The sequence below is a fragment of the Macrotis lagotis genome, chromosome X, assembly GCF_037893015.1.
Source record: "Macrotis lagotis isolate mMagLag1 chromosome X, bilby.v1.9.chrom.fasta, whole genome shotgun sequence".
Lineage (NCBI taxonomy): Eukaryota > Metazoa > Chordata > Mammalia > Peramelemorphia > Peramelidae > Macrotis > Macrotis lagotis.
The window spans coordinates 289,536,128-289,559,840 of NC_133666.1; the positions used below are offsets into that span (position 1 = coordinate 289,536,128).

At 36.9% G+C, this 23,713-nt stretch overlaps 1 protein-coding gene across 4 annotated transcripts in view; it reads right to left on the reverse strand.

Annotated features, from left to right (window-relative positions):
- TTC23L (tetratricopeptide repeat domain 23 like) overlaps nt 1-23,713 on the reverse strand; it is a 65,496-nt gene that overhangs the window by 202 nt on the left and 41,581 nt on the right. For 3 of the 4 annotated variants that reach the window (XM_074200639.1, XM_074200638.1, XM_074200641.1), the window contains 3 exons: nt 22,980-23,129; nt 14,133-14,215; nt 13,105-13,170 (listed from right to left, as the gene is read on the reverse strand). In XM_074200639.1, coding sequence (XP_074056740.1) covers nt 13,105-13,170; nt 14,133-14,215; nt 22,980-23,129 — 299 coding nt within the window. The remainder of the gene's footprint in view (nt 1-13,104; nt 13,171-14,132; nt 14,216-22,979; nt 23,130-23,713) is intronic. The other variant, XM_074200640.1, reaches the window with a different exon arrangement.

Sequence of the window (23,713 nt, forward strand, 5' to 3'; positions counted from 1 at the left end):
ATAAAATCTTTTACATTATCAGAGACAAAAGATTTTTTAACAGAATACATAAATCATATAAAAATCTTTGTCTTTTCTCTTCAAAGCAAAGGTTTCCAGAATAATGACTCTTGTGCTTGCCATTGATTCAAATGAGAAACTGGATGTCTAGCTCATTTGTATAATTTACACTTTTCTGAAGTTTGGGGGGAGGAATTAGTAGATTATATGTTTTGGGGGAGGAGGTTCTAACAACGATTTGCATATAAGTGCAGTCCTAACAGTGATTTGCTTTCCAGAAGCACAGAGACAGGAAACTCAGATGGCTCATAAGTGATGAAAATATACATAAAAAACCAATTTTCTCACTTGGATGCTAGCAACCAATTAAATATTCCTTATTCATCTCTAGGTAAAGAACTGATCCACAAAGGCTTGAAGAGAAGAATGATTTTCATGCATTCCAGCTAAACAAGGTGGTTTATTTGCACACATCCTATAACAATTTGTTAATTAGTATCCATCTTGGATTATGTTAGTATGCCCAATTCCATAACAAGCCTTAGAGATGTTGCAGCTTCCATGTGGTATGCATTCAGGGTTACAGAGCCAAGCAAGTTTGCTAGAGTGGATTAATCAATCTAACAGGAGGTAAACCAATGACTTATACCACCTTCCACCACTTGGTGACAGTATTGTCTTCTGAGAAACATTTCATATTTTTGGAATAAGATTGCTACTAACATTTTTTTATATATCACCTTTTACCTTACAGCTATCATGTTAGAGATTATCTTTTCATATGATGATTATAAATGTTCCAGAAGACAGTTAAACTTCAGCTCACTCTATAATAAATAAGCAATATATCCCTATAGGCAACTTAATTTCATTTAACAGCTACCAGTCTGATTCTCCCTTGTTAATGCACTAAAGGTACAACGATGGCAATGGAGAATTGAGTTCTCAAAGAGAGAAAATAAAATAATGAATCATAAATATAATTAAGTGGGTTGTGTTTAAGACAAGATGATCTGATAAAATTGTTCATGAGATAGTCTGTTCATAAAGATTTAATTAATGCTACTTTGTCAGAACCTGGGAATGGGGCCAAAGTTTTGGTTGGTTTTGTTTTAAACTATATCTCCCCTTGCCAAACAAAATAAAAAACATCTTATATTTTTAAAAATGAGATACTTTTTTTTTGTTTTTATTTGCAAGGCAAATGGGGTTAAGTGGCTTGCCCAAGGCCTCACGGCTAGGCAATTATTAAGTGTCTGAGACCAGATTTGAACCCAGGTACTCCTGACTCCAAGGCCAGTGCTTTATCCACTACGCCACCTAGCCGCCCCACGATACCCTTATTTTTAAAGTTCAATTACACAGTATCTATTGCATTTGATCCTGAATAAATTCTAGGGTCCTATTTACCAAAATTTAAAATTATTGTTCATCTTCACAATAAAGCTTAAGTTCTTAACATTACGGGAGAATCAGCCTCTGTGGCAGTTGTCTGAAGCCTCAGATTATTGTTTTTGATTGAATAGAGGTTAAATAAAGATTTTAAGTTTTTATTTCTTCACTCAAATTCATGAATCCCCTGAAACTGCCCCTACAACAGAGTCTGGCTCTTTGATGAATTTCATTTTCAATAATCCAAGGAGAAAACAGGAATAAAACTGATAAGATGAATATAAAGATCACAGGAAGGACCTCTTAAAGATCACATCATATCCATTTTCAACCCTAAAAGATTTATGCTGTTCCCTGACAGGGGTGAGCTGGAATCTATTCCTGCTTCCAAGGGACATTTACTAAATTTTCAATGTTAAGTCTTTATATTTAAGAAATTAACATGTCACAAAATCAGGGTATGATGTTTTTTGTAGAATGTCTGGACTTAAGAAAATGATTGAGAAAATAATAATGCAGATTGAATTTAAAAGTATTATCATAGACCTTTTTTTTCCCTCCTGGAGTCAATTCTTATACATATATCAGCACACTCCTGAAATGATATCATTTATGTCCACCTATCTGTATCTCACCTTTCTTTAAAGGTTCTCTACCTTTTTTTTTTAAGGTTTTTTTTTTGCAAGGCAAATGGGGTTAAGTGGCTTGCCCAAGGCCACACAGCTAGGTAATTATTAAGTGTCTGAGACCCCGAGACCAGATTTGAACCCAGGTACTCCTGACTCCAAGGCCGGTGCTTTATCCACTGCGCCACCTAGCCACCCCAAAGTTCTACCTTCTTAATAAATCTTCCCCATTCCACTAAGATAAAAGTGATCCCTCCCCTCAAAATTGATAACTCTTTGTTTTTACATCCTCTGTACATAGTATATATCATAAACTGTCTCTGTTATGGTTATTTGTGGTATAGTCTTCTTTCCCCTACATGACCATAAACTTCAGGAGGGTGGAGACCATATGCTTCGTTTTTACTACCATTTCCTTTCTCCCTTTCTCCTTGAAACCCACTCCATATAGCATGATGACTTGAGATAAGTACTGAATACATATTTGTTAAATGAATGCAAACCAGCCAATCAGATTTATGTCTATTTCAGTTTTAAAGATCCCTAGGACAGACCAGTATTATCTATCAGCATCTTTTTTTCTGGGGAGGCAAGTATTCTGGAAAAACTGTATTTTGATAAAAATAGATTATGCAATTGCAAGTTAAAAACAACAACACATCTCTGCTTGAGAAGACTGTACCAGTCATGGATCCCTGGCCTTATTAGATAAATAACTTTTAAATTTTCCCAACCAAAAAAAAAGGTTCTTTTTATGTCAAAGAAACAATGTGATACAAAATGAGATGGGGATGAGGAGTTAAGTTAGATGACCTCTTTCAACTTTAAAGTTATGAATATTTCTAAATGCAAGGAAATCAGGGCAAGTGCAAGAAGGGAAGGACCCATCCCCTTCTCAGTTTCAGCTCCATTTGACAAGTATGCCATTTATGCCTTCATCCAAATAAAAGATAATTCAGTTCAATTCAACAAACATCTAATGTTTGTTGTACCTACAGGGTTCAAGGCATAAATGATATTATAATACTTAAACAATTCTTGATGAAGCAGGGATAGAGCACCAGCCCTGGAGTCAGGAGGACCTGAATTCAAACCCAGCCTCAGACACTTAATAATTTACCTAGCTATGTGACCTTGGGCAAGTTATTTAGCACCCCCCCACTCCCATTGCCTAGCAAAAAACAAAAACAAAAAAACCCAGTTCCTGACCTCAAGGAGCATGCAACATGTACACACATAAATAACTAAAAGTACAAAGCAATTTTAAGAGGTTCTGGAATTAAGCATGACTGGAATTTTCAGAAAGACTTCATGGAGGAAGCAAGTACCTGAACTATGGCAAGGAAGGAAAATACAGATTCTTAAGAAGCAGAGGTAAAAAAGAAGTCCCTTGAGGCAGCTAGGTGGCACAGTGGATAGAGCACTGGCCCTGGAGTCAGGAGTACCCAAGTTCAAATCCAGCCTCAGACACTTAATAATTAACCTAGCTGTGTGGCCTTGGGCAAGCCACTTAACCTCATTGCCTTGCCAAAAAAAAAAAAAAGGGAAGTACCTTCCAGTCACAGGAAGTCACTTGTGTATATAGGCATTGGTTCTTGACCTTCATTATTGAAGAAGACCAAAATGACATTACGTTTGAGACAGATTACACGGTGTCTAACTGACTAATCAGACCAATATGAGCTCAGAATGCTCTACCACAGGTAGGACACAAATAGTCCGTATGAACACCTGGGGTGGGTACTCTAATCTTATGTTTGTCACATTTCCTTTTTGCTGCTTCAATTCTGCATTCCTCAGAGTATAGCACCTTCACTAATGAGAGCACACGCTATGCTGGGTGGTCCTGTGCCAGTGTCTCCTATGCTGTACAATCAATTCTGAAGTTCTTAAGAGAGACCTTTCAGGGTGTCCCATTATCACTTCTGGTGAATTCTTGCCCTCTATGAGTTCTCCATAAAATAGATTTTTTGACAAGTGTACTTCTGGCATTCTGACATGTCTATCCCATCATTGTTGCACTCTCTGTAGTAATGTTGGAATGCTAGGTAGTTTAGCTTGTGAAAGGACCTCAGTGTCTGGTATCTTCTTCTGCCAGGTGATCTTCAGAATCTTCCTAAGAATTTAAATGAAAGTGATTCAGTTTTCTTGACATGGCGCTGGGTAGACTGTCTAGGTTTCACAGGCATATAGCAATGAGATCAGCACAACAGCTCTGCAGACCAAAGTGAATTCTTGCCCTGTATGAGTTCTCCATAAAATAGATTTTTTGGCAAGTGTACTTCTGGCATTCTGACATGTCCAGCCCATTGTTGTTGCACTCTCTGTAGTAATGTTGGAATGCTAGGTAGTTTAGCTTGAGAAAGGACCTCAGTGTCTGGCATCTTCTTCTGCCAGGTGATCTTCAGAATCTTCCTAAGAATTTAAATGAAAGTGATTCAGTTTTCTTGACATGGCGCTGGGTAGACTGTCTAGGTTTCACAGGCATATAGCAATGAGGTCAGAACAACAGCTCTGCAGACCTTCAGTTTGGTAGTCAGCCTAATACCTTTTCTCTCCCACACTTTCTTTCAGAGCCTCCCAAATCCAGAGCTAGCTCTGGCAATGAGTGTGTCAACCTCATTGTCAATGTTTACCTCCCTGGAGAGGACTCTGCTAAGGTAAGTGAACTTGTCCACAATACTTAAAACTATTTGTTTTCACCAGTGATTCCATATATAGATGGCGTTGCGCTGGCTGATGGAGCACCTATGTTTTCTTGATGTTGTTAGACCAAAATTAGCACAGGCAGCAGAGAATGATCCATACTTTGTTGCATCTCAGCTTCTGAAGTTGCATTGAGTGCACAATTATCTGCACACAGAAGATCATGCACCAACACTCCCTCCACTTTGGTCTTGTAACCTTTTCAAGTTGAAGAATTTGCCATCAGTGTGGTGTAACTGACCTTGAGGCCATGTTATCCTCAGTGAAGGTATTTGATAACGTGGCTGAAAATATCCTGCTAAAAAGCATGGAAGTAAGGACACATCCTTGTTTCACTCCATTGGGGACCAGGAAATCTCGAGAATATTGTCCTCTATCCAGAACCTAGGTGAGTATACTGTCAACACTGATGAAATTCTCCAGGTAACCAAATTCTGACACAATTTTCTTAAGACCTTATGACTCACAAAAAGCCTTGGTCAGATCTACAAATGTTGTATACAGATCTCTCTGTTCTGTTCCTGGCATTTTTCCTGGAGTTGTTGGACAGCAAACACCATATTGACCTTCGACCCTTTCTTAAGTCACACTGGCTCTTAAGGAAGGTGACCACCTTCCAGGTGAAGGAACAGCCTGCTGAGGATGACTCTGGCAAGAATCTTCCCAGCAATTACTAAAAGAGAAATATCCCTGTGATTGTCACAGGACAATCTATTCCCTTTACCTTTGTAGAGATGGACAATGGAAGCATCCTTGAATTCTTGGGGGATAACCTCTTCATGCCATATAACCTTGAAAATTTCAGTCACCTTGGATGAACAATGGATCCCTTACCTTGTAGATCTCAGCTGGAACAGAATCAGTACAAGATTCTTTGCCATTTGAAAGGAGTCTAATGGCATTTAAAACCTCTTCTTCAGTTGGAACCTCAATTAGGAACAGATTGATTTCAACTTGAGACAAATGGTTAAAGGCTTCTGCATTCATTGATAATGGTCTGTTAAGAACACTATGGGAAGGGTTCAGCCCATCTCTCTAGGATCATGTCCCTACTGTTAACGTGGATCCATCAACACTGAGTAGTTGAGTTGCACCATAGGTCTGGCCATAAATAGCCTTTGGAGCATCACAAAAGCATTTTGGTTTGTTACTGTCTGCACAAAACTAAATTTTATCTGCCTTCTTACTGGGCCAAGAATCCTGCATCTCTCTAAGCTTGTACTTTTTTTTTTTTAGGTTTTTGCAAGGCAAATGGGGTTAAGTGGCTTGCCCAAGGCCACACAGCTAGGTAATTACTAAGTGTCTGAGACTGGATTTGAACCCAGGTACTCCTGACTCCAGGGCCAGTGCTTTATCCACAGTGCCACCTAGCCACCCCTGTGCTTTACTTTTCATGGAATTAAATACTGCCTTCTTAGAAATGAATGAACTATCCTGCTGGTAAATCCTGTCCTGCATCTCTCTAAACTTCTTTTGTACTTTACTTTGGTTGGAATTAAATGCTGCCTATTTAGAAATGGATGAACTCTCCTGCTAGTAAGTCCTGTGGAGTTCTCATTTCTCATTTAGCAGCTCTGTATTTCTCCATCATTTTCATCAAACTAAGTCTTGATGTTTGTATTCTCTCCCAGATGGGCAAATGCAGTGCTGTACACCAGATCTCTGGAAGCTGCCCACTCCTTTTCTGCTCTATTATTGCCATCTATATGTTGGCTCAGTTTTCTCTCCACTCAAAAACTTCCAGCTCAGAAAGACACTCTAATCTCTTGACATTAATTCTTCTAGTATTCATTTTGCCTTGGGGCCAACACTTTGGTTGAATGTGAATATTTAGCTTGGAGAAGATGATCAATGTATACTGTACCACTTTGTCATACCTCTCACATCCTGTCTGTTTTTTCTCCTTACATCTATTAGATGCCAATGTTTGCCAAGACGGTGCATCATCCAGGAAGTTTTGTTGCATTTAGGCCCACAGAAGACTGTATTTGTGATGAGAAGTTCATGAAATATACAACCTTCAGTGGTAGCTGACCATTGCTGTTGCTATCTCCAATTCCATTCCTCCCAAGGACTCTTTGCCACGTCTGTTAATCTGAGCCTACTCTAGTTTTAAAGTCACCCAGAATTATAAGCTTTTGGTACATTGATGACAAAGGTTCTCCAGGTCTTCTCTCCTCCCTTCTCTATTATTTCTAAACATTGCTATTAGTAATTCTACAATCACACTAGAAAGACATTAGACATTTTGAACTGAATGTCCCATAGACATCTTTAAACTCAACATATCCCAAACTCAACTCATTGGCGAGTGTTGGAGGGGATAGGGAAGAAATGGGACACTAAATTGGTGGAGCTCTGAACTGATAAAAACCATTCTGAAGAGCAATTTGGAATTATGCCCAAAGGACATACCCTTTCATCCAGACCAAGACCCCTTGCTGGGTCTATATTCACAAAGAGATCTTTTTAGGTTTTTGGGGGGTTTTTTTGCAAGGCAAATGGGGTTAGGTGGCTTGCCCAAGGCCGCACAGCGAGGTAATTATTAAATGTCTGAGAATGGATTTGAACCCAGGTACTCCTGACTCCAAGGCCGGTGCTTTATCCACTACGCCACCTAGCTCCCCCCCCCCCAAGAGGTCTTTTTAAAAGGGAAAAGGACATACAAAAAATATAGCACCTTTTTGTGGTAGCCATGAATAAAAAATTGAGGGGATGGTCATCATTTGAGGAATGGATGAATGAACAAGTGTGGTATATAATTGTGATGGAATATTATTGTTCTATAAGAAATAACAAGCAGGATAACTTCAGAGAAACCTGGAAACTGAACTGATACAAAGCAAAGTGAACAAAATCAAAAGAACATTGTTCACAAGCAATAGCAGTATTGTATGTGGGAAAACTGTAAATGACAACTGTTCTCAGCAATACAATGAGCCAAGGCAATACCAAAGGATCCATGATGAAAAATGTTATCCATATCCAGAGAAATGCTATACATATCCAGAGAAAGAACTGATGTCTCAATATAGACCGAAATATACAATTTTTCACTTTTTTCCCTTCCTTTTCTTCTTTCTTTTCTTTCATCTTCTTGCACAGAATGACTAATTGAAAATGTTTCATATGATTGCATATGTTTAACATTTATCAGATTAACTTATATCTCACAGATTGGGGGAGGAAGGAAAATATAGAATCTAAAATGCAAAATTTTACCCAAAACAAACAGAAAACAACAAATGCTAAAAATTGTTTTTATATGTAATGGGGGGAGATAAAATATTTTTAATTAAAAAAAATCACACATACACACGAACTCAATTGTCTTTTCCTCTAAAATCAGGGACAGGGGAATCTCAAGTCAGTTAGCTACATAAGGCCTGAGAGATCATTTGATCACTGCTGCCAAGGCAACTGCAAGCTGGACACAAAACTCAATAAATCTAAGAGCTTTTTAGGTTTAAGATTTTTAAGTTGATAATTTTGTTTGGCTCACGTATGTTATAAATATCCCAATGATCTTGGCAGAAAAAAAGATTCCCCAACCCTTCCCTAAATCCTCCTCTTCCTAATTTCCCTATTGTTATCAAGGGTACAACTCTCCTCTCAGTTACCCTGAAATCCTCAGTTGCCCAGGATCAAAAACTAGGTGTTCTCCTGGACGCCTCAGTTTTAACCCCTTCCCCATTCCCATTATTCAGCTCAGTGGCCAAGTCCTGCCATTCCTTCTCAAAACATCTTTTATATACAAAAACCTTCTCTTCTCTGATACTACCAAATACCCCAATCCATATGCTTATCACCACACACCTGGTTTATTATAAGAACCTTTTGATCTCTCTGCCTAAAATTTCTCCCTGCTCTTTTTTTACATCTTCCACTTATTTCCCCCCTCTAAGTGATGTCACTGGCCGTCCGTCCCCTGTGCCTCAAATGCTTTCCCTCTTCAACTCTACCTCCTAGCTTCTCAGGTTTCCTTCAAGTCTCAGTTAAGGTCCCACCTTCTGCAAGAAGCCTTTTCCATTCCTCTTTAATCTTAGTGTTTTGCTTCTGAGACTACCCCAAATGGGGTAACGAAGAGTCGACATGACTGAAAATGACAACAACAAGCAACATAATAAGAGCACATGATCTCCAAGCTCCATTTCATCTCCAAATAATCTTCTGAATCATCATACCCTTTTGTATGATCCTTTTCTGAAATGCTTCATCTAATTTCTATCAGATATACATGACACATCAAAAGAAATCTCCACTGCCCTTAAAACAGCCCAGGAGATGTTTGTTATCTTACAGAAACAAATGAATAGAAAATGATTTAACTTCATGTTCTCTGTAACTTTGGATTCTCTACAATAAGTTCCTGTTCAAATCTAAAACACAGATAAAGTAATAAATTCTCTGTATGGGAGTTAAATAATTTTTTTATCTTGGCACTTAATTCACAGAATCAGCATTTCCCAGTCCTGGCCATTAAGATCTGTTCTGAGACTGAAATTCTCTCTTGACAATAGCCTAGAATGAGGAACATTGATTCAGGAGAGGGTGGGGAGAGAGAGAATGCTAGGTTCTAAACATGAAGCATTGATTAAAATCACATCTTTGATGGAGTAAGAGAAATAGGAAAGCACAAAAGCATGTCAGAAAAATAAGCCAGGTTCCCAGGGATCTGGCATTCATTATTTCAGTGAAAGGCTGAAGCTAAAAAAGAAAAAAATTCTTTTATTCATTCTTGACATTTGTGTATTGGCAAGTTTTCTTTGGGTTCAGTTCTTAAGTAGTAAGAGGCAGGCATGTTTCAAAAGATTAACAAAAAAAACCAAAACCCTAAAACCTTTTGAGACTTTTTCCTTCCAGTGTAGTAGAGATGGTAAATGTCTTTAAAAGGATCTGTGTATCCTTATTATCGGTCCTTCTCTGGAAGTAAGGGGTTTCTGTTCATTTTAGGAGACATCATATGCTCCAGGACAGAGAACAATTCCTGTAGATGAGAGTCAGTATTAAATAGGAATGCCTTCTATTTCCTCTTGTGGTTTTCCCCCCACATCACAGGGATGAAGGAAAAATGGAATGAAAAGCAATCTTGAGCTACTGAGAAAAATGATTCACTATAGTTCTTGTAAAGATTTCTCCCTTTAAAGTACAAGTTGGATAAACTTTTTACTCTTCTTTCTATCCTCTTTCTAATATAACCCAACACTCAAAGGCCATCTTTGGTATGGGATTCACCTCAGTGGGAAGCGGGAGGGAGGGGGAGAGAGAGAGGGAGGTTTACAGAGAATAAGAAAGAGAAACCCAAACACAAAGACGGGGGTGGGGGGGGTGGGGGGGGGAATAATCCATTCCAACCCCAACCCTTTCTGAAAGGTTTCTGAAGGGAGAATGAGACCCTAGAAGGAAGCTGAACATGAGAAGCTGACAGTCTCCAGCATGTCTCTATCCCTAGCTTCTTTGGAAGTTTTCCCTTTATATATTATTGGCTCTTTTTTGCCAGAAGGAAGAAGAGGGAATAGATGACACTCAAATCTTCCATTCTTCCATTCACCACTAGCTCTGGGAGTAAAAAGATCTTGGCACTAATAGACTAGCTTTGGTTTTTCTAAGATCACAATCTGGCCATGTAGATCACAGCTGGGAGATGCAGTGGATAGAGTGCAGGACCTGGAGCCAGGAAAATCTGAGTTCAAATCCAGCCTCAGACACTAGCTCTGTGACCCTGGATGTGTCACTTGACCCTGTTTGCTTCAGTTTCCTCATCTGTAAAATGAGCTGGAGAAAGAATGACAAATCACTCCAGATTCTTTGCCAAGAAAACCTCAAGAGGAAGACACAACCTAAAACAACTGAACAACAACAAAAATCAAAATAGGAGGTAGTATGAGAAATCCATGTTTGGCAAAAATTGGGGTACTTTTAAGAACAGCCATGTTAAAGAGGAGAAATGGTGAGATGGCACCAGCAACTAAAAAACAATAGTACCTCTTTGTTTCAAGGGCAGTACAAGACAAAATGAATTTGGTTTTCAGTAAAAGCAACTTCCTCTAAGAAAAGGAGACTGTCACAAAATCTGTCACCCAAGGTGCTAGTCCTCAAAACCCACAAAATAGCACTCTATATAAAGACTGAGCAGTCCCACCTCCAAAACTTTGCTGACTCCAATGTGCTTCAGTTATTTTATTGTTTCTTTTTACTCATTGGATCCATGATCTCATCAAGCTTATTGATTTATCATCACAATCTCAAATTATTAGCTCATTATCATTTTTTTTCTCTGTGAAATTTAGCTAGAAATAATTCTGAGACGGGGTGGCTAGGTGGTGTAGTGGATAAAGCACCAGCCCTGGAGTCAGGAGTACCTGGGTCAAATCCGGTCCCAGACACTTAATAATTACCTAGCTGTGTGGCCTTGGGCAAGCCACTTAACCCTGTTTGCCTTGCAAAAACCTAAAAAAATAGTAATAATAATTCTGAGATAAATCTATTGTGCAAGTGTATAAAATGGCTGGTTTTTGTTACTGAATGGGAGTATTAAGGCATCAGTTCATCTTCTAAAGGCTCAATGGCAGCATCTCCAAAGCAACCCCAGCAGCAGACATGATAACAGGGATGATACATGTTTTATTCTGTTCCTAAATGGTTCTGATTTCTTCTGCTGATATATGTGTATTTATTATTTTATTTTATTTTTTAAGGTTTTTGCAAGGCAGTGGGGTTAAGTGACTTGTCCAAGGTCATACAGCTAGGTAATTATTAAAAGTTTTCATTTCACAAAGCTTAGAGGATCATGAGTATTCAGGATGAGGCTATCTATTAACATGATCTTAAGTTTTTATGAAGTAATGCTATCTATGCTCAAGCAATTATGGGTATCAGTTTTGTCACTGATAATGCTATGGTTCCTGTATGGTTCATTTGTTGAATTCGCAAGAATAGATGGCCCAGTGGACAGAATACTGGCAGTAGAGTCAGGAAGATCAGTCTTCCTGAGTTCAAATCTGGCCTGAGATACTTACTAGCAAGTGTGGGATCCTGAGTAAGTCATTGAACCCTGTTTGCTTTCAGTTTTCTCATCTATAAAATGAGCTGGAGAAAGAAATGGCAAACCACTCCAGTAACTTTGCCAAGTAAACTCCAAATGGGGTCATGAAAAATCAGACCCTACTGAAATTACAGAACAACAACAACAACAACAACAACAATAATTTGTAGTATAGGAATTTGTTAAAGCAAAGATAATGAGCTTCTGATATGTAATTTTAGGCATGAGATCTTGCTAAATATTTGGTAGATTTTTTTTTCAACTTGCAGTGACAAATTCTATAGCTTCTTCTATTTTCTTGCATAATCTGAGCTGTTCAATAAATCCAGAGTCCTTATGGGCAACCATTATATAATTTCCAGTGGCAGTGGTCCAATCTATAATCACTATCCTAACTTCTTTCTCCATTTTTGTAAACAGATCAACACATGACTTGGCCATTTGTTCAGTTGCTTCTTTATAAATATGTTATTGACTGAATATACAAGGAAGTAGACCATGGAAGATCAATTTTATTCCACTTTGGGATCTTGGCCATTTCACTTACTCCATATTCAGACGTAAATAAGTTTCAGTTATAATGAACAAACCCAGTAATTCATTCTTATTGCTGGGTCTTACTTTTGCTCTGTGTAGTGATGCCTTTTTGTTCTAGAATCATTTCTTGGCTTTTATTAACACTCTACTTATTATGCTCTGAAAATATCTACCAATTCAATTCCTCCTTTTTGATCAGAAAGTGTTCATCTCTCTCTATGGTAATATCTTGGGATAATGAGGTTTGTTAGTGTTTAATATCACATGGAATTTTGTTTGGATACTTCCTAAATCTGTTATTGTCTACATTACTATTTCAAATAGTTTATTAAGATCAATATTTTATAGATAATTAAGTGCTTTCAATGCTTGCAATTGAGATATTATTATTGTTATAATAAAATGTATCATGGTCCCTGAAGTTCAGATTCTCATCTGGTAACAGAGATATAAAATACATAGGCAGGAGAGCAGTGCCTTCTAAGGACCACAAACCTAAGAATTGGGACCAGATGGAACCGGTAATCTGGTTAACTGTTTACCCTTAATTTGGAGATACAATATAATTAGATGGCTTTAAAATAAGAGACAGTTCTAGTTATACTCACTCAGCATAATTCTACTTTAAGGATAGGTGTGAGAGAGGAGAGAGGAAGACCAGAAATATTCTGTCATTTCCAGACCTATACTCCAATCCTAATTCCTTTACTGATAATGTTAAAAGAGCGGGGGGAGGGCAGGGAGGAGATGGGAGGAGTGGGAAACACTATGGTAGTTTCCATTTTATGAAAAATCTACCTGCTCGGAACTGGGCTGACAGCATGAAAAGTGCTACTTGTATTCCTCAACGACGTCATCTTCAGCCTAAGTTGAAAAAAACAAAAAAAAAAATGAGAACCAAGGATGTAGGCAAGATTGTTAAAACTTTAGTTTACATTTCAAGAAATGTTTTACTCTTTGCCTTCCTTTGCTATGTAAACCAGAGAAACTTTCTAACCACAAATCTTGGATTTAAAAAAAAATACACTTAGTTATTCTGTGTTTGTCCATATTACAATGACCAAGTTTTAGAATCATAAACTAAGAGCTGGATGGAATGGTAGAGGCTATCTAATTCAACCCCTCATTTTACAGATGAGGAAACTGAGACCAAGAGAAATTAAATGACTTTCCAAAAGTTACACATAAACTAAGGTAACAGAGCTGGGATTCAGATCCAGGTTTCTCAGACTCCAAGGGCAATGCTCTTTCTTCTGTATCATACTGTTTCATATCAGCTAAGAACTTATTTTTGTAAGAACTAACTGTAGCCTACATTACCATAAGAATTTAGAAGAAGCAAATGGTAAATACAGCATGTTCTAAATTTAGATGCAATATCCATACATATACAGGGGCATAGTTTAATCAGATCTATAATAGTATCATGGGGGTTTTATCATACTACCTCTGTTGCTTTTTGACTTTCATTCTCAAAAGTGATCATGATATCAGGGAGGTGATGTCACCACATGCAAGTGACTTGGATTTAAAAGTTAGGAAGGGCTTTGCAGTCTGAGTCCAGTAGCAAGACAATGATCAAGAAAACTGCAGATGGATGCCAATGCCCTGGATACAGTGGTAGAACTTGGTCTTTTTAAACTAATTTTGGGGGGGGGGGGAGAGAGAGAGAGAGAGAGAGAGAGAGAGAGAGAGAGAGAGAGAGAGAGAGAGAGAGAGAGAAAGGAACAAGAAGAACAACAAGAAGGAAATGAAGGAAGATGATTGAATCAGCAATTGTTTATAGCAGATGGCCTGGGTGGGAATTTCTAAGGAACTAGACTTACCTGTGTAGCAAGGTTAACAGTTTTTGTGTTTCTCTTGTTTTTTTGTGATCTGTTCCATAAATAAGGATTTGAATTTCCAAACACTGTGGGTAAATAAAATAAACAAAATGGGGAAAAATTGTCAAATGGCTACTTTCTTATGTGCCAACCTAACTGGTCAGTGTTTCAAAGGAATTGAGATATGTTCTTGAAGATTCAGCAGTTTGCTCTATATTTTGTTGGTTCTCTTTCAGAAAGAAGCAGTAATATTTATGGAGAGCTTTGAAATCACCATTCACATCTATTTATCACTGAAGTGAAGGCTGTAGCAAGCTAAAATAATGATTAAATAAAGGATAGCATCATTCAGGAACAAATGCAATTACAGCAAGAATAACTTCTCTATCATTTGCAAATTTTTAAATTGTTGAGACTCAGGTACATTTTCATTTAAGGAATTTCTACTACCTTCAAAGTGGAGGTGGGGTGTATATTATATATATTTCTATTCCTCCTCATCTCTCTCACTAGTCTTAACCTGATTCTCTTCAAAAGCAACACACAGTTGACTAATGCCCAAGGAAAACAAAAAAGGATGGTGGGGGCAGCTAGGTGGTGCAATGTATAGAGCACCACCCCTGGAGTCAGGAGTACCTGAGTTCAAATTTGACCTCAGACATTTAATAACTGCCTAGCTGTGTGACCTTGGGCAAGTCACTTAACCCCATTGCCTTAAAAAAATAAATTTAAAAAAAAGGATGATGAGGGGTAGTATCTCCAGTCCTCTGCAGAATTGGAAAGACCTAATATCTCTGGAGACTGGTATTTCCTACAACTCATTGCCTTCTAAGCTTTTCCCCCTTTAAAATTACTTATTGTTCCCAAGGGAATTTTAAGGGGACCTCAAATGTCCCCTCTCAAAACTCAATAAATCCAACAAAAAAATAAATAAGAAACTGAGGTGAATAAAATATTAGAAGTTAGTTCTCCTTTAGGGAATATTAAATGGAAACAAGAAAAGAATATATCTTTTTCTCAGTAGCACTGTTACAAAAATTGACTATTAGGGCATAAAATCCTTAAAATCAAAGGTAGAAAGGCAGAAATATTAAATATTAATAATATCAATTAATATTAATATCATCCTTTTTGAATCGTAATGCAATAAAAATTACATTCAACAAAGGGCTATGGAAAGATAAATTAAAAATCAATTGGAATTCAATCCTAAAGAATAAGTAGACCAAAGAACAAATCATTTTAACAATAATTTCACTGAAAAGAATGACAATAATGAGACAACAAACCAAAATTTATGGAATAGAGCTAAAAGCAGTTCTTAGGGGAATTTTATTTCTCTAAATTCTTACACCTTGAGTAAATCAATGATTTGAACACGCATCTAAAAAATTAGAAAAATAACAAAACTGCCCAAATGAGCAGCAAATTGGAAATCCCGAAAACCAAAGGTGATAATAAAATTAATTGGTTTTATGCAAAATAACTAGATTGATTTTTTTAAAAAAAGAAAACCAAATATCCAAAAATGAAATGGGTGAAATCATCAATGAAAAGGAAATTAAATTGCTTTAATTTTGACAATTATACGCCAGTCTGACAATCTGAATGAAACTGATGAATATTTACAAAAATTTATAATAACCAGATTAACAGATGAGGAAATAGAATGCCTAAATAACCCCATTTTAGAAAAAGAAGTTGAACATGAATTCCATAAAAAAAAATCCGCAGGGCCAGATGGGTTCACAAGTGAATTCTACCAAACATTTAAAGAACAAATAATTCCACTATCTGGAAAAATAGACAAAGAAGGAGTTGTCCTAAATTCCTCTGATGACACAAATACGGCACTGATATCTAAACCAGGAAGAACTAAAATGGAGAAAGAAAATGATAGACCAATTTTGTGCTGTCAAAGAACTGGAAATTAAGGGGTCAACCATATCAAATAGGGAATGGCTAAATAAATTGTTGTGTGCATGTAATTAAATATAAATATTCTATAAGAAATGACAAAAGGGAAATATTAAGAAAAAATTTAGAAAGGGGAAATTTATGACAGTGGAGAGGAAAACAAGATGATCAAAGACTAGTATTCCTAATTAACAAGGCTAAAATGAACATTTAAATGAATGAATATTTACAAAAATACAACTTAACACTAACAAAATGAAAAACAGATAATCTTTTAAAAAACTTTCTATAAAAAAGTTCTAAGTTTTAAAAAAAACCCAGATCACATGATATCATTGCTATAACACACGATTATGCTAACAAGCATAAAAAACCTTTCAAGAAAATGCAGTTTTTATGTGACAAAAATACATAAAAAGGATTTTTAAGTAATATGATTGATTAATATATTTTGACATTGTGCTAGAAGTGCTCTAGTTACAACAGTAAAAACAAAAATTATAAATCAATGGAATAATTAGGGGCAAAGCAAAAAAAGCAAGTAGTGAAGAGTGTACCAGCTTCAGTCAGAAGACTTGCTCCAGGCAAATCTCTAAGACTTTAAATTGCAGAGTAGGTGCTGACCTTTACTAACAGGAAGTTCATTACTAGAGAAATCACAGCTCTACTTCCATTCCTAAAGAAGAGGAAAAATTATTTCTACCTTAAGATGATGTGAATTTCTATTGTGCACAGTTCTGTTGCCTTATTAAGGATATGTGTGCACCAGAGGGGGGTGCAAATTCTGGCAAGGTTTTCCTCCTCCCCAGTTTCCCTTTGTGGACTGTTCCATACTACTTCTGTGAGGATAGTGGAGAGGGGAGAGGCAGAAAAGTATTCAGAAGTTAGTAAGAATAACATAGCTTTCGGTCCATCTATAAACTTTGGTTTGGCCATTGATGCTTTAAATTCTTAACCAAGATCAAATGAGAAATATACACTCCTGGGGGAAGTTAAATCATAAGAATCTTTTCTTGATGAAAATAAACCAGGATCACCTTGCAAAGGCAGAAAGAGGAATAATAGGTGGAGTATCATTTAATGAAACATTTTGTCATCTTGTATTGCAAATACACATGATAAATATTAAAAAAAAACTTAATGAAAATAATTGCAGAATTTGTACTAACATCTGTTAAGACAGAATGAAGAGGTAGAGAAATTTTAAAAAGAACCTGAGACACTCCCCACCCAAATGCAACTCATACACAAAATTAATAAAATAGTATATTCTTTTGACACTTTTTAACTTCAACACAAAGGTGAAACTAGATTAGGGTGTAGGTATGGAAAATAATTCTGGAAAAAGGAATGGGAAAACTCAGATAGAAATGAAATTACATAGAAACCTCCAAGTTTCTTTGTGGGGGAAAAAAATTTGCTTTGAGAAAAAAATATCAAGCACTGAATAATACAATAAAGCTGGAATTAAATTTAGTTTAACAAGAAGAAATGAATTGTTACTGAGACGAGTCATTCCTGAATCAATCATCTGTGCAGTCTGTCCTTGTTAGAGCCAAGGTCTAATTGGTCTCCTTGCTCTAGCTTCTTCCTGCTCCAAAACATTCTTCACATAGTTGCCAAATAATCTTCCTAAAGAGCTAGTCTTTTTTTTTTTAGGTTTTTTTTTAGGTCTTTTTGCTAGGCAAATGGGGTTAAGTGGCTTGCCCAAGGCCACACAGCTAGGTAATTATTTTAAGTGTCTGAGACCCTGAGGCCACATTTGAACTCAGGTACTCCTGACTCCAATGCTGGCGCTATATCCACCCCAAAGAGCTAGTCTTATAATGTAATCATTCCCCACCCACCTTTGAGTGCTTCTTATTGTCTGCAAGATAAGAGACAATCTCTTTAACTTGATATTTAACACCCTCCATTATATGAATCCACCTAAGGTTTCCATTCCTATCTTCATCTCCCTTCAAATATTTTTATATACCAGTCAAACTGGGCTATTTTTGCTTAAATTCACTATGCTGATTTCTACTTCCATTTATTCTATATTCTTTCCCCCCTTCCCATAATTAGAAAGAGCTCTCTCCTCCTTTCTGTTTATCATAATCCTTTTCTTCCTTCAAGAACAAGGCTTGGGATAGCCAAGTGGAGTAGTGGATAGAGTGCCAGCTGGAATCAGGAGGGACCTGAGTTCAAATGTGGCCTCAGGCACTATATTACCTAGCTGTGTAGCCTTGGGCAAACCCCATTGCCTTGAAAAACAAAAAACAAAAGCAAGGCTCAGGTGTCACCTTTTTGATAAAAGTTTTCTCTAGTACCCTTCATTTTTGACTCCTAACTTCCCTCTGCTCCACCCCTCCAATTTAAATCAACTGAAAAGTACAAGGATTCTACCTGCATATTGTCTTTGATCCTTCTTCAGAATTTCCTAGAGTACTTTGGATGGCTCCTTTGTTCCAAACATATCTATCCTACCTTGTACTATACTTATCTGCAATATCTCATATCCATCCCAAATCTCTAAACTTTTCAGTGCTAATACCATGAAGTTTTGCTTGTTTTTAAGTTATTTCAGTCATACCCATTTGGGGTTTTCTTGACAAAGATACTGGAATGGTTTACTATTTCCTTCAGCTCATTTTATAGATGAAGAAAATTAGGTAAACAAGGTTAAGTAACTTGCTCAGGGACATACAGCTAATAAGTGTCTGAGGCCACATTTGAACTTAGGTCTTCCTGACTCCAGACCTGGTACTCTATCCACTGTGCCACTCAGTTTCCTGAACATGAGATTAGAGAATGTAATTTTTTTTATCTTTATAGACTTATCCACTAGGCACACTCTCTGTGTGTAGATAATTTAAAATATGTGCTTAACACAATGCCTTCCTCTCCCCACTGTCCAGAAGGCTTTCTGACTTTAAGACCTAGCCTATTACATACATGTTTAGTTATCTGAGAGCTGTAAGTGCCAGTTACTAAGGAAAAAGATGCCTTGAATAAAGCAGTGATTGTACTTCTTCTCAGTCATATGGTTTCAAAACTCAGCATCACTTTTGACTCTCCTAACCTCTGACGCCGCCCCCCCCCATTTAAACCAGCTGAAAAGTACAAGGATTCTACCTCCATATTGTCTATGGTACTTGAAACCACCTTCCCCTCCTTCCATTTCCACTCTATCCATTCTAACTCAAGTCCTCATTATCTCTGATTTGCACTATCATAACAACCTCTTAATTGGGATCTCTGCCTCTAGTTCTCCCTTTTCCAATCCTACTACTGGAAAAATAGCTTTTTTTTCTTTTTGAGGCAATCTGGGTTAAGTGACTTGCCCAGAGTCACACAGCTAGTATTTGAGTCTGAAATTGAATTCAGATCCTCCTGGTTCCAGGGTCAGTGCTCTCTACTGCACCACCTAGCTGCCATCATCATCATTATTATTGGAATAATAGTTCTTGTAGTTCACAGATCTGATCAAATCATCATCTAAGATGCATTCAGAGCTCTTTTTGCCTTAGAATACAACATAGTCTTTAGCCTAATGCTCAGAGCTAAGACAGTTCCTAATAGGGGGGAATAAGGCAAGAAGCACAGTGAAATCAAAAGATAGTATTGGAGTGAAGTTAGTAGGAAGGCTCACTCCCACTGATAGGACTGATCCAAGAATTTAGGATAGGGTCAGGCTAATGGTGTGGAGTTGATTCATACTGCTCAGAATGTAGACTTAAATTTTCTGTGTGAGGATTTATACCTTAGAAATAAGTGCTACAAATCAGGGCTTGATTTATTCAATGTTTAGACTTAATAAAGTGATAGAGAAAATGTTAATACAGATTAAACTTAAAATTGTGTCATTTTTCCCCAAAATTATCTGATAAGACATTTCCCAGCACACCTCCGATTAAGCTATAATAGGAGAGGGTTTAAGTGTTCCTAGCTATAAAGATTAAAGGGTACATATAAGGAGTAGGAAATGGCAATATAGCCTAACCACATCATGGAATAATCATCATGTTGCTATTCCAGACATCAATAGGACAACAAGGTTTTGTTTTTTCCTGTAGCTAAATTCATATAAAGTAACAACCATTTATGTCTTCACAGAAAATACCTTCATTCATGCTGAATGTTCAGTTTCTTCCTGATACTCCTTTCCTTCATTATCATCAAGATCATGAGCTACTTCAAAGCTAGACAGACTTTCAAGCAAATTATTACCAATCCTGTGGTCTATGAACTCCAATTCCCAGAAAATCTATTGGTTCACCTCATATTCCTGTGATCATTGCTCCACTTATGCCAAATTACATAAAGAATTGTACCTAGAATTTATAAGCTATCCTTAATCCATTAAGAAATAATTCAAAACAAAACAAAAAAAATCACACTCAATTTCTCAGCCTGCTGAAGATAGGTATTATATTTAGTATCATTAGTACAATATTAAGCAGTTTTTTCTTTTGTAAAATAAGAGAATACTATTAGTTTTATACATGTCACAATGTTATGATTGGCTAATTACTTTGTAAACTTCAAAGCACCATAGAAATGTATTATGATTATGCATGGAAGGACCCTGACAGACATCTAGTCCAATCCCCTTAAGCTTTAGGAGATGAGTACATGGTGATGGGCTCTAAAAAGGAGATTCCAGTGTCAAGGAATCTAAAACCCTGAGCAATCTGGTCTTACTCAGACTAAAAACTTACATCACCTAACTGAGCCCAAATATGTCAGAAGAATGAAGCCTAGCTTTTTAACTTGAGCATTAATGTAATGTTCCTAAGTAAACAAAAATGTATATTTATGAGAAGGCCCACCATGTAATGGGATCAGAAATAGGACCCTAAACTGTGCAAGGTAAAAAGGCAATAGTTGCTTCATGCTTTCAATTGGGCATTCAAATAAGTCTCACAATAACATCTAAGACACAAACCAAGAAAAATCTTGCTTAATCTATTCTATCAGTGCCTGATTAATGTCTGTTGACCAAACTACAGTCTCTCCTGTCTGCTAATCCCACCAAAGCTCCTTGACTATGTGTCCAAGTTCTTAGCCTCAGTCCTGAAAATGATCCCACCTAAGATGGCCATGCTTTTCACTTAAGCCAGCACTGGTGAGAAATACCTGAGACCCCTTCATAGCTTGACTGTATCCACCTCAAATTTAAGCCAAGCCAGTCTGACATTGCCTTACTTGAAGTGGAGGATGGGATAATCTCAGTAATACCTAGGATTCCCATTAAAAATTTTTTTTAAAAAGTTTATTTCTATGCTACAGAGATAAAGATACCAAAGTCCCTCCTTAATAAGATATTAGCAAAAGTCACTCAAAATTTGAAGTCACAATCTAAATCTAGAACTCATTGGAGGTATTATTAAAGATGCTTATTTTGTGAGAGAATTTGAACTCTCTTAAATGACAGAAATGATAACAAAGTAAAGACTTCTGGTTTTAAGCAATAATAAAACCTTTAGGTCTTTATTTTCTGTATGCATGTTATGTTTAATCTAGTCTATGGCAGCTTGAATGTTTTGGTGTTACATTGACAGATCAAAGAAATCTTGACCATGAATCTTCAAACTAACTTATTTTCCCCAATATAGATCTAATTATAGATATTTAGATATAGATAGATCTAAAGGCTTCATATAATATAGATCTAAAGGCTTCATATAAAGGAACAAGGAAAGGTCACATGCAAATATGTTCCAGAGGGAGAAAAATAGAATAAGATACTAAATACAAAGAAGGAAAGAGAGGTTGAAGAAGCTACCACTTGCTAATGAATGTGATTCACTAATATGTAGCATTTTAAAATGATTTTTCTTACTTAAAATGTCCCAACCACTGCACAATGGAAAAAAAAAGCTGTGGGTTTTAGTCAAGAGAACATAGTTTCCAATCCTGGCCACTGTGCAATCTTAAATCTCCCTGAGCTTCGGTTTTCTTCTGTCTCTAAATCTAGAAATCCTAATTAATCTGTATCTCCAATAAATTCAGATCATTTGCCTTATATATCAAGGTTATACCTTTCTTTGAAGTTTAAGCTTCTGACTCCTGAGGTTGATGAGAACACAAAAGGAACTGTGTAAGTGATTTGAATAGCCCTTATCAAGAGACTATTAAGAGATAACCTATTTTCCAGAACTAAGGACCAGAAAAGCAAATTATACCCTGATCTTGGAATAACAACAATCCTTTACACTCACCCTCTAAAGGAACTGATGGTCCCTGAGCTCAAGCAAGCACCATCAGGGTTCAGCTTTGCTAGGAATGAATGGCTTTTTATCCCTAGTGACCTTACCTTATTGTTGCTGCTATGCTTCACTATTGTTGCTACACTAACTGTTTAACTCTGACTAGCTACAAGTATATAAATCAAGGTTCAGATCATTGCCTCGGGTTCCTCCACAAGGGGAGGGCCCTAACTTTTGTCCCTAACTCTTCCTTGCTAGTAAGCTATTTCCCTCACTTTGAAATTAAAGGTCTGTTTGAATCCTGACTCTCCTATCTCTAGTCTGCTCTTTTCAACTCCAGTAAAACACAGGTTAAAGGTTGGTTTGGGCTAGATGACACCCTTAATCTCCCCTTCTTTCACTTTTTATTTTCCTTTTATTCCAATTCCTGTCGGATTTGCCAATTGTGAGAATCTTTAGCTTTTTCTTGAAAAGTCTTGGTTTTGCAGGATAAAGGAGATGGAGAGGATGAGGAACTATATTATTAGCATCTTTTGTTCTAAAATCCCCTCTCTAATAGGGAAAAAAAGTCACTTAATCTATTAGGTCCCTAGAATTACCAAGAAAAATTTTTCAGTATGGAGTGATTTAAGTGATTTAACACTAAAGGTCAAAGGGATATATAAACAACCTTCCAAAACCATCCATATTAGAGGTTTGTGCTACAGATTCTTAATCCGTTACTATGAAAAAAAATTACCTTTTTTAGTAATTGAGTGGTTTTTCTTATTTCTCCCTTGGCTAGGCAGATGCTGCCCAGAATATAGAAAGTTTCAGCCACTTTCTCACTATAGTCACCATAGCTCATCAGTTGGGACTTCAGTGAGTTCTTCAGAAGCTTATAAGCCTCCTAGGAAATGAAAACAAGACATTAGTATGGTGAATCTGAAGGAACACACTGACTGCCAATTAATTCATTCCTCAAAATTCTAGAGAAAGGTATAACTAAGATCCCAGAGAAAGTTAGCTCTTTCCCATGCTTCTCAAGGATCTGGAATAGCCTTTGCTATTCTCAAAGTGTAGAAACTCCCTCCCCTATCCCCAAAACAAACAAATCAACAAAACTAGAGGCTTTAAATTCTGGTTTTGTTCTATTTTTAAAGGGGGGGGGATTAAAATGTTACTTAGTAGGAAATCACACCCTGTAGGAAGAAGCATATGATTCCCAAATGTTCCTCTAATGTTCAAGGCTGTTTTTCTGAGTTCTATAATTTTGCCACAGTCTGTTTGAAGAGGTTTGAAACATTGGAAAAGGAATAAAGTTGGATGAAGATTAAAGAAAAATCTTCATGAGTCAGGAATGCCATCAAATATTAAAAGGATTTTGAATGTATCTGCCTGCATGCAATTTGGTATGTCATGGTATTCTGGATTATTCATCTATTATAAGATTTCAAGTAGAAGGGACAGGTCATCTACTTCAACCTTTCATTT